General features: G+C 43.7%; 1 protein-coding gene across 2 annotated transcripts in view; it reads left to right on the top strand.

Moving 5' to 3' along the window:
* Fbn2 (fibrillin 2) overlaps window positions 1-16072 on the top strand; it is a 205796-nt gene that overhangs the window by 140871 nt on the left and 48853 nt on the right. For both annotated transcript variants that reach the window (XM_039097130.2, NM_031826.2), the window contains 10 exons: window positions 539-664; window positions 2796-2918; window positions 5198-5320; window positions 6867-6992; window positions 9979-10101; window positions 11021-11143; window positions 13217-13378; window positions 14080-14148; window positions 14597-14722; window positions 15725-15850. In XM_039097130.2, coding sequence (XP_038953058.1) covers window positions 539-664; window positions 2796-2918; window positions 5198-5320; window positions 6867-6992; window positions 9979-10101; window positions 11021-11143; window positions 13217-13378; window positions 14080-14148; window positions 14597-14722; window positions 15725-15850 — 1227 coding nt within the window. The remainder of the gene's footprint in view (window positions 1-538; window positions 665-2795; window positions 2919-5197; window positions 5321-6866; window positions 6993-9978; window positions 10102-11020; window positions 11144-13216; window positions 13379-14079; window positions 14149-14596; window positions 14723-15724; window positions 15851-16072) is intronic.

The following is a 16072-nucleotide window of genomic DNA, read 5'->3' as shown; positions in this document are numbered from 1 at the left end:
CCACTGGAGTTCAGGAATCCTACCAGTGGTCACATCCCCCAAAAAGGAACGGTTCTCCCTCCCTCTACTGACCATAGCTCCTCAGTAGGGGCTGGGCCTTGACATCGCCCATCTCCTATGGGCCACCTTCGCTGGCTTGAGCTTGTGCAGTTCTTGCGCAAGTAACCACAGCTGCCATGAATCCATGAACGTGATAACCTCATTATGTGCAGAAGATCATGTCGCAGCACTCCTCTCCAACAAATGATTTGATACATGCATGAACACACACAAGCATAGAAAGAAGACTCTTTCAGTCTTGAAAATGCGAGCCATTTTGCCAGAACTAGAAAATCTGAGAAGGAAGCATTATTTCAGAAACCCTTAAAGACACACAGATACTGACCCTGCAAGACTGAATCTTCCAAGTGAACTGTATTTTAAATTTTGCCGACTCGTCACCGCCCTGTGCTAACATTCGGTTTAAAGGGTGGTTTTTTTTTAAAGTGCAGTGACGGTGATGGACAACAGTAACCCAATGATACAATGCGTTTTCCAGATGTGAACGAGTGTGACCTGAATCCCAACATCTGCATGTTTGGGGAGTGTGAGAACACAAAGGGCTCCTTCATTTGCCACTGCCAGCTGGGCTACTCAGTGAAGAAGGGGGCCACGGGATGCACAGGTAGGTTCGCACCCATGTCCTCCTGGCTTCGTCCTCAGAGAGGTTTCACGGGCTCATGTCATTCTGGCATTCAAACTCCCAGGACCCAGTCAACCAGGAAATGCCTGCCGGTGTGCTGAGAACTGGCTCTTAGCTAGGCCACGCATCGTCTCTGAGGTGCACCCTGCCTGAGCCACCCACTAGGGAGGAAGGAGCGGTGAGTCTGCCCTGCTTCTGGTGGATCTTGCAGCATCATTCAGTTGCTCAGCGTGGTTGCAGCTCAAGTGGAGGACCCATGTAAAGTGGGAAGTCAAAGCAGTGGTCCTCAGTCTTCCTGATGCTGCAGCCCTTTAATACAGCTCCTCACTCGTGCGGTGACCCCTCCCAACCAAAATTGTTCGTTGCTGCCCCGTAATTCTGATACTGTTATGAATCATAATATAAATATCTGTGTTTTCCAGTGTCTTAGGCGACTCTTATGAAAGGGTCATTCTAATGTCAAAGGAATCGTGAACCACAGGTTGAGAACCAGTGACTTAAAAGATCCAAAGTTCCATTTGATTTGCAATGTTAAAAGGATAACACATTCTAAGGTTCTATTTGGACTTTTACTGCCTTACTTCCATGGTTTCTCATCAACCTCCCCCTCTCCAGTTACCTCTCTTTTTTTCCCCTCTGTTCACTCCTCTTCACCCCATGCATTTTATCTTCTGTCTCCTTTTTCACTGTTTAGTTTTATCTTTCATGTACAGATGGGACTAGAAAACGTCACTCGAGGTGCGAGCCACTTGTTTCTTTCTTTTTTTTTTTTTTTTTTTGGTTCTTTTTTTCGGAGCTGGGGACCGAACCCAGGGCCTTGCGCTTCCTAGGTAAGCGCTCTACCACTGAGCTAAATCCCCAGCCCCGAGCCACTTGTTTCTTGAATGCTCACTTTAAGGTCCCTGTATGGTATTTTGCTCGAGGCATCAGTAAGGAGCTCAGGCTATAGCAGACCCTTTAGCTGACCGTTCAGATAGAGGTAGATGATGAGGGCAGGTCTGTTGTGTGATCATTACTAAAAAAAAAAAAAAAAAAAAAAAAAAAAGAGGATAGCAGCGAGAGTGTTTGCGGTATCTGTTCAGCAGTGGCGGCTTGTGGTCAGTGAGCTGTGAGGACATACAAATCACATGCTAGAAAGCGTTGGGGCACCGAATCTACCTACTTTACATGAGTGTATATGTTATGTGTACATACATCCACACAGTTGTGTACTGCTTTGCAGTGGGGGTGGGGATACATTGCAAGAAATGGGTCCTTTGATGAGTTCAGCAACATGTTAACATCAAAACACATATTTATTCAAGCACAGCTGCATGTCTAGGCACTGTAAGCTTAGGGGACTGTTGTAATCTCATTGAACAAAATATCATTAGGTTGCACGTGACTGTACGCACCTGAATAGATCCCACATGTGTGTCTCTGTATAATTATTAAGAGAATAAACACATGCTGGAAAGCATTGGTCCTCTTCCACATCACATCCACAGAGAACATTCTTCACATATTCTCAGATAAGAAAGAAAAACAAAACAACAAAAGCATACACATAAGTGACAGTTTACAAAAACTCTACATAGATATGCACTATTGACCTGTGTGTACGGTACTGGAAATTAAACTTAGATGCTCACTCGTGCTCAGCAAGCACTGGACCACGGAATCCCATTATGGTAGTGACCTTTAAAATGAAGGGTGGCTCCTTTTTATTGTCATCCTCATCTTCGTGAAAAGTATGTGATAGATATTACCAGACGGGAGCAGCACAGCCTTTCTCAAAGTCTCTCCTGAATACGTATCTTCATGTTCTTCCCGCAGAGTTCTGTCTGGGCCTTTCTAATGTGGGGACTGACACTCAGATCCAGGGTCAACAACTTTCTCATTCCAGGAGGAAGTGGCTAGCAAGTTCCCATAACGAAGGGCCAGTTCGGTTATGATCATGAAGTTATAGACCTTAATGGAATAAAAAAGAACTGAAGACGAAAAGCAGTCTTAGTGCTTTCTCTGCAGTCTCGTGTTTATCCTAAATGGTTGTCTTTTCAGAAGCGACTTGGAAGTAGAATTCAGCTCATGCCTCATCTTCTTCATGTCTTTCTTTCTCACCCTGGTTTCCCAGACGTGGACGAGTGTGAAATTGGCGCCCACAACTGCGACATGCATGCCTCGTGCCTGAATGTCCCTGGGAGCTTCAAATGCAGCTGCAGAGAAGGCTGGGTGGGAAATGGCATCAAATGCATTGGTGAGTTTGCAGACAAAGACCCTTCTGGAAAGGCTGGTGTCCTTACTGTTCTTTGCACGCTTATTAATCCACACACCTCCAGCAGGAACACGCTCCTGTCCACTTAGTCTCTTGTAAATCAAATCTACCTTTGGTCGTAGGGATCATTCCTGCCTGGGTGTTTCCTCAGGTTTAATATACATGGTCGAATTACAACAGGATGCTTTGGCCTCTGCCTCTTCATGCACGTTGCTCAGTAAAAATGATTGGATGTGCAGCCAGTGGTCTAAACAGCTGTACCATGAAAAAAAGACTGCTATGTTTCCCAGTCTTTACACAGTGTGGAGTGAAGTAAATGGAGAATGCAGAGGGGTCTCTCACGTGGCCTTGACATGGGAGTAAAGGAACAGTTCTTAGCAGATAGGATCGTTCTTGCAGGCAACGCTGAGTATTTTCTTGAATTCCAAGAAGTCTAGCTTGAAAAGAGAGAATAGGGAAATCTTTTCCCCGAGTGCTGGAATTCTTGAGCTGAAGCCTAACATTGTAGAGCCCCAAGGCAGAGGACTGGATTATACCCTGGGTGTCATTCACAGAGCTATTTAATATGCCCATGCTGTAGCAGCAAAGAATATTTCCAGGTGGTAACAATTACCCGGGTCAATTTAAAAAAAAAAAAAAAGCAGTCTGAGCTAACCTCCCCATGATGAAGTTGCAGTAAAAGCTTATGGGCCCCACAGTAAGGATTAAAGCAGGAACCCTTAATATCTCTTACCAATAATGTGAATTAATTTGAATAAAACCTGCCTGTTCTGCCAAGTGTTTCATACTTGTCAAATATTTAAAGCCAGTTCACAGAGCGTGTATCATCATAGTTTCCAAATGACCTTGCTGTGTAACACCCTGAGTCGGCTTCCCCGGGTCTAATAGAAGCCCATTTCCTAGCCAGCCATCCCACTAGCATAATCTCATGACTTTCCATGCCTGTCCTCATTCCTGTCTTTTTCCCTGTCTCATAGGCCTGCTAGTTTGTTGTTGTTTTGTTTGGGGTTTTGAGGGGTTTTCTTGGTGTGTGTGTGTGTGTGTGTGTGTGTGTGTGTGTGTGTGTGTGTGCGTGTGCGTGTGCGTGTGCGTGTGTGTGTGTGTTCCTATTCATGTTCTTCATGCCAATCTGTCAGCTTGGCTACCTGTCACCTGACTGCCAGCCCCATGACAGGGTTACAGGGTTCAGGCACCTGTTCTCCTATACCCATTCCTCCTTTCCATTTTCATCCTGCGCTCAAGTCATTTGCTTCCCCTCCCCTTGCTCCCCCTACCTGCCCCATCCCCTCTCCTCCTCCTCCTCCCTCCTTCTGTCTCCTTCCCCCTCAATCCTCACCCCATCCCTCCTCTTCCTCTTCCCTCTCCCTGTCTTCCTCCATTCTCCCCTCTCCCTGGCCCATATTCCCTCCATGATCCTCCTGCAACTTATCCTTCAAATATTTAAAGTGGCAGAACCCTTAAGCCTCCTCTCACAATTTAACTCTTTAACTTTAGGAGCAACCCCGGGTTCTAAGTCGCCGCAGCATGTTCTGGCCTCAGCTTCCACTGCCCTGGCCCCTGTACTGTGCTTTCTTTGCCCCTCCAACTGCCACATCCTGTACTTTCCCTCTTTAGTGGCCCTGTGTGTGCTGCTGTCTAGGAGAAGCACTCTCCTCTCCTTCTATTCTTAGAGACCAGGCTTCCTCATCCTTGGAGAGGGAGTCTGAAGCTGATAAAAACTTGCTTCTTCAATAGACCTCCCTTGTCCCATGTGATCCAGATTGTTTCTGTAACCTTCTTAATAGTACATAGAAAGACACACAATTCTTTCTTTTCTGTATTTGACATCCATCTTTTCCAATAACCCATTAGTTCCATGAGATCAAGAACTTTGTCTCTCTTCCCTTCTTTCAAAAGAAATTTAAAACTACGTGGTGACTCTCTCCTGTGGAAATCATTGTTACCTTAAGCAAATCCTCTCCCAGTGATCAAGGAACCAGTAGTAAAAGCCATGATACATGGAGGTTAGAGTGAAATCCAAGCCCAGTTTTCCTTAAATCCCTCCCACAACTCTCGAATCAGTAGCTGGGGCCACAGTTACGACGTGAACATTTTGGATTATGAACCTAAAATCTTAGGGACTTTGAGCAGTGCCCTTCCAGATAAACTAAGCCAGAGTCCATTTGGACTGACTCGGAATCTCCACAAGCCAAACCCTTCCCGTGCATTAGACCGCACCACCTTCTCTCTGATCTTCTTGGTTGTGCCTGCTTGCCACACAGATCTGGATGAATGCTCGAATGGAACCCATCAGTGCAGCATAAACGCCCAGTGTGTCAACACCCCAGGCTCGTACCGATGTGCCTGCTCGGAGGGTTTCACGGGAGACGGCTTTACTTGCTCAGGTGAGTGACAGACCCGAGGTGTGCTCCCATGTGTTCAGCGCAGAACACCAAATGTGCTCTCCTTGTTTGAAGAAAACCATGAGAAGGATGAAATGATTGTTTCGGTGTTTATGCTTTACCTACAAATGGCCGCATACTTTTCTTTATCCATTAAACACAGACGCCTAAAAAGGCTTCCGTGACATTGGTGGGTGTTCTAAAGGAATGGTATATATCACCTCCTGTTGTGTTGATAACTGGCATTATCTATTACTGCTCTATAAAGTAATGGTCGGGAGAACGCAGGCTTTGGATAACCACCTGGGTCCACGGTATCTCCCGGCTTCCCCTGCTGGAAACTTCAGCACATGAGTGGCCTATGTGACTTCAGCTCTTCTTGTCTTAAAATAGCAGTACATTTTATCATTAAGTGGACAATCCTGGGGAACCTCTCAGTTCTTGAAGACAGGATGTGTAATGTGTCCTTCAAAGATAGGTTGTCAAAGCTGACTCTTCTCCTCCTCGGAGTTTCCACGGTTTTGAAAGGACCAAGAGCAAAGCACTTAGGAAACTTCAGAGTAAGAGGCTGTCCATACAGACTGCTATTTCACTCCTGCCCCTCCCCAGGGCTCAAGGGTGAAGTGCTGTCTCATTAAGGCATACATAAGACTAGGTCGTCCTTTCAGGCAAGAAAATTACCTATGCTTTATGAGCTGATCTTCAATCATACTTTAATTTCACTATTATAATACTAAATCTGTAATAATTCAGAGCTTGGAACTCATCAGAGTACAGAACTCATCAGTTTCAAGGTCCCCTTTTAAGAAAGTGTGTTTATTTGGTAGTCCTTCTCTTTAAAGCATTGGCTACTTTGTATTTCCTGGACTTTGTATGTGCCACTTTGTGTGTGTATCAAAGAAAGAATGGTTTTGATGGCAAACACATCTGGGGTTCAAAGGGACCCCTGCAGCTCTGTTGGCTGCTGGCGCCTGGCTGTGCCTGGTGAACTCAATGAAAGATGCATGCCAGGTAACAGCCACATTGCCTGGTAACACTGGTTCAGTAAACACTGGTTTCTCTCCTCCGTCTCTCTGCCGCTTCAGAGAATTAAGTAAATCATTTGCAAGGTCTGTGAAAAGTGTCTGCCTATGTAATTTTAATCAGATGTTAGGGATAAAAAGGAAACTTTGTTTCTATAGTGTCTCTAATTGTCTTTAAGCCCCTTCCCCTTAGGGAAGCCAGAAAGGTGCATGGCTGTGCTTCCAAATGAATGAACAGAATTCCAGAGCTCTTGGTCATGTCAACTAATATTGTTTTAATACTGATTTATCAATGGGCATGAAGGAGAAGTGAAAGAAACCTTATCAATATATATTCTAGCTGAGTGTTCTGAATGCAAGCTATGGCTCTCTGATCTCAGGCCACACATCCCAACTCTAGTGAACGGAGTCAACCGTTGCTTCAGGCTGATGGACACAAGCTCCAGCCACTAAAACCAATTTCATCAGGGGGAAAAAAACATGTGGCAAGACTTGGAACTTAACAGAGATGTCTTTTTATTCTGCAGACGTTGATGAGTGCGCGGAAAACATAAACCTTTGTGAGAATGGCCAGTGCCTGAACGTCCCGGGAGCTTACCGCTGCGAATGTGAGATGGGCTTCACCCCAGCCTCAGACAGCAGGTCCTGCCAAGGTGGGTCACCACGCTTCCAATTCACTTTCCAGTTGGATCAGCTACATCGAAGGAAACCAGGAGACCTGGAACGGGCTTCACCTGGAAGCAGAAACAGCAGCACATGCTGCACATATAAAAGCTACTCGTTTAAGCATGGATTGTTTTGTGGAATGAGTAATGAGGAAGCTGGCTTTCATCTCTTAGGAAATTTTTCTGGCCAAAAACCAATAGTTGGAAGTTTGGCTCCAATTCCTCCTCCTCTTCCTCCTCATCTCTTCCTCCTCTTCTTTCTCCTTCTCTTCCTTCTCCTCTTCCTCCTCCTTACCCTCCTCTTCTTCTTTCTCTCCCTCCACCCCTCCTCCTCTCCATTCCAAACAACTTCCTTTTTTCCTTTTGTTTCACTCAATGAATGACATGTGACACACCGCTCCGTTTTTAAGTGGCAATCAATTATTGCCTGCTTTGGCTGTCAGTGTTTATCACACTCAGCAAAGTCTAAGTAGCTCGTTTATGGCATTTCCTTTCATGTTTGAGTCTGCCGCGTGTATGCCCGAGACTAGGACCCTCACACATCCATCAAGGACTCGTTGACTTCTGCTCAGGAGTAAAGCAAAACAAATCCTCTCTCTTTCCTAAAAATGGCGCTTCATGTCCAAAATGCTCTCTGTCCAAGGGAGAAAAACTGGATTCTCTCCCTCCAGTTAGAGATTTGATTCACATTGCACGTCGTTTGGGCCATCAACATGCGATAGGAAATACAACAGGAACGAAGAAGGAAAAAAGTTAGTTTTGTTGAGAGACCATGGAGCTTCAAAAAAATCTGTCAGTCACACAAACCCTAAAAAAATAAAAACATAAGTGACCCTCTTAGCTCCAACTTGGGCTCCTCCTTCTCTCCCGCCCCCCCTTAAGTTAACAACAGGGCAAAGGTGTTAAACTGAAACAGATCTGAGGCCGTTCCTCTATCACAGTGTGGAGGGAATGGCAGACGAATGCATCATCAGTATTAACCAAACGCCAACTGTACTGGGGAGGCCCAAAGCCAAGCTGAGCCCTGCCCCACCCTCAAAAGTGGGCCGTAAGAGAAACCATTGCCTTAGACGCAGTGAGGAGTACATCACCATCTGGCAGTGTGGATTGCCTCTGTGCATGTGGTAGATAGAGGACACGGGGAAGAAGGCAGTCTTTCCTCATTTGTTAGCAACACATTCTGTATCTTTTGGATTTTTGGGTACCGTACCCTACCCTTATACAGATGCCCCATTAGGAGAAATGGGATGCTTTTGATAAAGCTCATTGGAGAGCGAAGTGTGTGCTTGAAAAGAAGACCCCATCTCTCCACCCACGACTACCAACAGTTTTGTTGCAACCTTCATGAGGAATTCATTGCTCTCTCTCCTTAGACGACAGCTTTCTTGTCCCAGCAAAGGACAGGATACACCTGAATATAAGCTGAACATAGAACACAACTTGAACGGCACCTTTTAAACCTAAGATAGTTGGAATAAATCAGTGTAACGATTTTAAATGACTAGAAGATCCTTTTAAGATACCACTGTTTCAAAATAGCAATTTGAAATGGCCTGTCTATGGAGCTTGAAGAATGGCCCAGCAAGTAAAGGTGCTTGCCTACAAGGCTGATGGCGTGAGGTCTGTCCATGGGACCCACCTGGTGAACAGAGAGCTGATTTCCACAAGCTCTGACATGCACACACATGTGCATGCACAACACACATGTGGGTGCGCGTGCACGCATGCACACACACACACATATACATCTGCACAGACACTCTAAATAAATAATGTAATATTTAAAATCATTTAAAAAGAATCATTTCCTTAAAAAAGAACGACTTTTCTCATCTAGCCTAAAATGTCAGGGGTGGGCTACCTCCTCTCAATTATTGGGCAGTTTACATATGAAACTCTCAACCCTCTTTTGAGTGTGAACACATTATTTCTACAGCTCAGTGTCTACTCCATATTGTGCCTTTGTTTACACATGCATGTAAGAGTGATAACCTCATATGTATTGCCCTTGGGCTTCAGCCTCATGAAATAGCTTTATTAGCTGAATTTCTGGCTTTAGTAGAAATAGACATTTTGGATTTCTCGCTCTGATTACATGGATATGTGTGTTGTGGAGTAGGGTGGTGTGTGTGCCTGGGAGTGTGGGTGCCCATGGAGCCCAGAAGAGGGACTCGAACCTCTGAAGCCAGATTTACAGGTGGTTGTGAGTCGCTCAGGGTGGCTGCTAGGAAGCGAACTCAGGTCCTCTGGAAGAGCAGTGCAGCCCTAACTGCTGAGCCACCTCTTCAGATCGTTAGCAGAGGTATTTTAATAAAATATGTAGACATTTATGGGTAGTGAACCGAACTGGGTTGTATCATGGCATAAGGAACAGTATTCTTCTCTAAGTGTTTATAAACGATTTTGTGGTAATATGTCAGATTACAAAATAAAATAAAAACTTAAAAAGTGTTAGACATTTCACCAATATCTTTAATATCTAGTGTTACTGAATTTCATATTTCGATTTGCCAACTACAAAATGTGTGCGTTTGCCCTCATTATGTAAAACCTTTTGTTGTTTTTGCTTTTTAAAGCTTCACTCACTTGACGAGTTTGCATTTAACTCTTGTACTTTGCTAATACTGCCTAAGCCGGTTCTTCCTATTTGAGTATGTCATAATCTAGACAGTTACAATATTAGACGCGCAGGTCTGGGGCGCAGCTCAGTGGGGAAGCACTTGCACATGTGAGACTCTCTGTTAGGTCCCTAACACTGCAGAAGGGGGGAAAGCATGAGAAACCCATTGAGTCAAAATAGTTACCTGTTGTATATCTTTCTTATCCCATGGATAAGACATATTTACCATTTATACTATTTATCCGGGGGGTGGGGAATGACAGAGAAAAACGTGACTGCTCATAAATATCTGAGAATTTAGAAAACTTCATTGTTACATATAAAAAACTTTAAAAAAATTTTTTTTGTCTTCAGATATTGACGAATGCTCCTTCCAAAATATCTGCGTCTTCGGGACATGCAACAATCTGCCCGGGATGTTTCACTGCATCTGTGACGATGGTTACGAACTGGACAGAACAGGAGGCAACTGCACAGGTAATGTCAGCGAGGACCTACTGTGTGCTCTCTGTGTTTGGCACTGGCATTCCACACTAAAGATAAGCTCCTCAAAGCTTTCTTGAGTCGTCTGTACCTTGGGCCGTGCATATTCCCGAAAGAAAAAAGTGCACCCTGGTACACTCACTCTCTACTCTGAAACAGTCTTGTGTTTAGAGAAGCAACTTCATCATTCAAAACAAAAATAGCAATTGTGTGTGTGTGTGTGTGTGTGTGTGTGTGTGTGTGTGTGAACTTTTACTTCTAGCATGTTTCTTTTTTTTTTTAATTTACTGTAGACAACCTTGCAAATGAAAGCCATCACATGCCAAAATTGACTAGAACCATGGTGGGTGCCTCTCAGTGAGCGTCCATTGGGCTGAAGAGGCTCTGAACCTGTGGAGCTTCTCACTGGACTCTCCTCTCTCTTTTTTTAAGCACATAATTCTTCTTCCTCATAATTGAAACTTTTGCTTATCACTTACATAATAGGATATTAAATGACATTGTTGAAAATATCGTAATTTTCTGAGTTCCAGGACTTTCTTCATAGTGAGCCAGGACTATAGAGTATAATACCAGTTTCTACCCCCTAATTTCTGCAAATGCACACACACACACACACACACACACACACAGAGAGAGAGAGAGGGGGGGGGGAGAGGACAGAGACAGAGAGAGACAGAGACAGAGAAACAGACAGAGACAGAGATGCACCACGCATGTATTCACCATGCACACAGAAAAGCCTTACCATTAGACATCCTATTTTGAGTTTATGGCGAATCTTAATCGCCACTTAGCTGAGTCCTTCACAATGACCTTTAGTAACTTGGGAAAGTGGTCCACTCAGTTCCTTGGATTAGCGCTTTTTATATCAAAGTAAAGATGTTAACACGGGCATCTTAAATGTTCACAGATATTGACGAGTGCGCAGATCCCATAAACTGTGTCAATGGCCTATGCGTGAACACACCTGGTCGCTATGAGTGTAACTGCCCGCCTGACTTTCAGCTGAACCCCACTGGTGTGGGCTGCGTTGGTAAGTGAAAGTTAAATGAAATGAATAGGATCACATAAAATTGAATATTTAAACTCTGTTGACAATGATTTATATAATATGTATCTGTCATTTAAAGATATGTATGTATATGTATTTAAAGATAAACAGCCTGTTCCCTTAAGAAACACTCTAGATGATTCCAAGTAATTACAAAGGACAATTTCAAGTACAAAACCAAGAAAGGAGGTAGTAAATATTTACGTGAGTAATGACTAAGTCCTTACTAAAATAATCAATGATTTTTCTCAGTATAGAGTTGCTCTTCTATAAACCCTATTTTAAAATTATTTTAAAACAATACAAAGGATCCACTGATTGCAGATAATAAAGGACAACAATCTTTACTTCTGAAGAACTTATGAACCATAAGTTTCATATGCCAAAGATATTAACACACTGACTCTTTCACAGATATGTGTAAGATTTGTGGTGATACAGAGTAAGAAACCAATTTAATAAACTGTGCAGGTTTTTAAAAATGCAATCCAGGCTATCAGGAAGCTGAGGCAGGAGGATTGTGCATTAGAGTCCAGCCCGTACTGCAGGGTATAACCTTATCTCCAAACAAGTAAGAATTATAAGCACTTGGACATCATAGAGCCCATACACAGTTTGTCCACAGAGCACATGATTAGACACTAGCTCTCAGACATATGACAGAAATGTCATTTATTGAAATTTTAAACGAACACATTAAAGATCGTTTTTATGAGAGCACATGCAAAAGCTGCTAGCAGGTCATTTGAATGGTCCAGCAGGAAAAGCAAAACAGGAGTGGAGAATGAAGATTTGAAAAGGGAAAAAAGAAAGGAAGGAATGTTGAATGAATCCAAACCCAAAAGGGAAGGGACGAGGAGTTAACTCGTTCTCTGTACCCAAGATTTGGCAACAGAAACAAATGAAGTCTTAACAATGGGAAGCAGCCAGATGGCTGTGCTGTGTGTAGCCAGAAGTAAAAGGTACTTTGTGGACTCATAAAAGCTTTCAAAATACTCTGGTTGGGATGAGACCTCTTGGGGGTGGCCTGGCCCAAAACAGTTCTTCTGAAGAATTACTTTGGCTACAAAGGCAAAAACAGACTGGACTTGGGCCAGAGATGGAAACTGAGATATGGGTTAGGAAACCACTGCAATAATCTAGGTTTTAAAAGATGCTGATAACTGGAAATCAGGCTAAGGGGAAAAGGCAGCGGTGACGTCAGTTGCGAGATGCATCTTGACGATAGAGTTATCAAGCCTTATTATTTCTGGTGTCACGGGGGAATGAGAGTAAAGGATTAGAAATGGCAGCAAGGCTGGACAGCTGAAAAAAGTGGAAAGTTCCATCGCTTGAAAGCCCCTAAGACTGGTGAACAGAGGGAGGAGTATCCAGTTTGGTTGCTGGGCATGTTGACTTGGAAATAACTAATAAAGAAATAGGCAGAAAGGTTTAGAACTCAAAGAAAGGTGAGAGAATGTTGACCTTGAGGGCACAGATTTGGGGGCGGGGGAGCACCATCTAAAGCCAGCGTTCAAGATGGTAACTATAAATAGAGACAAGGAGTCTTCAGAGAGATGTAGTTTGGCAAACTCTGAAGAATCTGCAAATGTCGCAGTGAAGATTGAAGTAAAACCAGCAGAGGATGCAGGTGAAAGGTCTTGTTACTATGTTACAGACTTGGTTACATTTGTATGTCTCTGAGACCCGTCTGTATTTCTTCACAAACTCATGAAGCAGATTACTAACCCCCCAGTTTCTCCTCTATTCGCCCTGCTTGAAATGTCCAGAGGGCCCCCAAAGAAGAACTGCCTCGCTGTCTTGTTTAGAGCGCGAATTTATGGACATCTGTCTGTGTTTTCTAGTGACTGCTGCTTGTTACTGTCTCTTATGGCTGACTTGATCATTCGAGGTTTAAAAGCCGAAGTTTATAGCGAGAGATTGCACTGTGCTAGCAGTTAGGATGCGCCTTCCCTGTCAGCATGCAGAACCTTGAACTTTGTCCTTTGCATGTCTTCGTGAGGATTTCTCCCCACGGTGGGGACCACTTTAAGCTCTTCTGTTGCTCCTCTGCAGACAACCGAGTGGGCAACTGTTACCTGAAGTTTGGTCCTCGAGGAGATGGGAGTCTGTCCTGCAACACAGAGGTCGGCGTGGGTGTCAGTCGCTCCTCCTGCTGCTGCTCCCTGGGGAAGGCCTGGGGAAACCCCTGTGAGACGTGCCCCCCTGTAAACAGCAGTAAGTATGGCAGGAAGAGGAAGGAAACTTCTGTTCCGGGATCTAGAAACAAGTTGCTATTGTATTCCAGGACTGTGGGCCGTGGGAGGGGTGGCCTTGGACTATTGTCAATGCTTATGCTGAAATCAGCCAAGAGTGTTTTATAGAAAAGGAATTTGTTTCTGTCCTTCCTGTTTTTTTCCGTTATGTTTTTCTTATTTTTTTTTAAATCTTAACCACAATCCAATCTGAATGGCCATAATACCGATTATGCGTGGTATCGCAGATGAAGGCTGTTCCCAGTCCTTCTTGGAGGTTATTAGTTCAGGTTCATAAATGGAGTGTATCCTGAAGTCAGTCACAGAGCACTTTAAAAGAAACCATGTGTTCCGACATGTACAGGACCCAGACCTTTGTACCACAGACTCCTGGCATTTTTTTTTTATTTACTTGCCAAAATATTTGTGATATGAATTATCTAAAGGGAAATGCTTTTTTAGAAAAAACAAACTAAACAGACAAATGGCTTTTTTTACCCTACTGCCTGTCATTGAAGTAATGCTATTTTGGAATAAAAGATGATGCACATTATCGAAAATGCGTTTAAAGGGACACAAAGAAAAATACAGACACCCCTGAGGCTGTGTGATTTGAGCTTGGTAGTGATTGTCTCTACCGCCTGGATCCAGGAATCAAACCTTTTGTTTTCCATTGTTTTGCAGCTGAGTACTATACGCTGTGTCCTGGTGGGGAAGGCTTTAGGCCGAACCCCATCACGATCATCTTAGAAGGTAAGTTCATCGCCAGATGCCATGTAGACTTAAATAAGCAACAGCCTAGTTAGAGGGACCTGGGGCGAAAGTTAGTGGGAAGCTATGCCAGAAGGATTCATGTACCCAACTGCAGGTAGGCAGCCTGTCACACACATGCTAAGCAAGAGTTTTACCAAGAAGTAGCCATCCATTCCAGCATCTGGTGTTCAGTTGCTGTGCAGAGAAAACCTTGTTACATTGTCCCCAGCAAATTACCCACAGCTTGCTTTGATTACTCTCCTCAGAAAACAGCAGGCCTGCAACAAAGGCAAGAAAATCACAGTCGGAATAAACCCAGCACCGAAGGGCATTCATTCCTTTAGGTGTACAGATGCCTGTGGTCCACACAGGATGTCACGTTTGAAAGCTGCGATATTGACTCTTTGGTCATAGATTTTTATCGTTGATGGACTGTCTCCTCTTGTAGACATTGACGAATGTCAGGAGTTACCAGGGCTCTGCCAGGGTGGAAACTGTATCAACACTTTCGGGAGCTTCCAGTGTGAGTGTCCACAGGGTTACTACCTCAGTGAAGAAACCCGCATCTGTGAAGGTGAGGAAGCCTGGGCTGTCCCCTACCACAGTGTCTCCCCTCCTGGTCCTGCAGCCTTCAGGAGGGATCTGTTGAGACTGTTAATAGCTTTTCTTTTTTTCTTCTGGAGCATTTGTACAGTGATAAATCCAATCTGTGGCTCATTTGCAATGATTTACAGAAAATTTTTTCCAAGTAAAATGACTGATGAAAATAGAATTATATATGAAGTAGTAGACGCTGACAATAATTTTAAGTAGCAACAGGTAAACTTAAATGTGAATGTAAGTTAATATTTGTCGCTAATTTCTAAATGTTGGATATAATATAAAGAAGTTGGAATGTCGTACAGATTCTTTCCCCACCCCCCAGCCCTTGCCACATGCCAGTTATAATTTTATTTTTAGGTGACTGTTGTTCCCTCAAGTTCTGGCTGGCATCAATATAGCATCAGTGTTTTGTGTGGGATGAGAGGCTGCCTGGAAAGCTGAATGTTAAGAATGTTCATTGTTGCTGCCATTACATCCCTTAGTTTTGAACTTGTTAGTCAAATGCATCTGAAAGAAAAGTGATTTAGTAAGGGAAAGACCCAGTAGCTACCCTGCAGCGAGACCCAGTGAGAGGCTTGTACTTTGAAAGGAGGATCTCATAGCCTGCATTCAGTTTAAAGTTGCTGTTAAAATTTAATTCAAATGGCATAGGGATGGGGGGAGGGGCAGACTTCAAAGAAATTCCTCTTGGAGAATGTGGATTTCCACAAATGTCTACAGGCATGAGGCAAATTTGTAATTCATTTGCCTCTTTGGTCTGTTTTTGTAATCCATAGTATTTTTAGGGTTAGGAGCTTTTTATCTTTGTCTTAAATGTGTGGCATGTAAATGTAAGCACGTTGTTTGGGGTATTTTTTTTATTTCTGAATCTTATAAACGTGAAATTAGGGAGTCACCTGTAATCTGTTTAGTAAGCTACCCTGTATAAATCCGCAGAGCCATCTTAGCTCACAGACATTCTTGCCTGTTGTAGATATTGATGAGTGCTTCGCCCATCCCGGCGTGTGCGGACCTGGAACCTGCTACAACACTCTGGGGAATTACACTTGCATTTGCCCGCCCGAGTACATGCAAGTCAACGGAGGACACAACTGCATGGGTCAGTAGCCCTCACTGGGCCTGAGTCCAGGTTGCTGGCTTTGCACCTGTGGCACTTCCTTCTCAGAATTGCTGGTCCAGAAAGTTTGGAAACTAAGTCTTTATGAATGAGGAAGCATTTCAGAGTCCTGTGAACTGCTGCCCTGTAAATCTAAAAAAAAAAAAAAAAAAACAAAAAACAAAAACAAAAACAAAAACAAAAACAAAACAAAAACAAAAAACA

Source organism: Rattus norvegicus, chromosome 18, assembly GCF_036323735.1.
Source record: "Rattus norvegicus strain BN/NHsdMcwi chromosome 18, GRCr8, whole genome shotgun sequence".
In the NCBI taxonomy this organism is placed as follows: Eukaryota; Metazoa; Chordata; class Mammalia; order Rodentia; family Muridae; genus Rattus; species Rattus norvegicus.
Note: the sequence above shows the minus strand (reverse complement) of the source record. Positions and strands in the feature narration are given on the sequence as shown.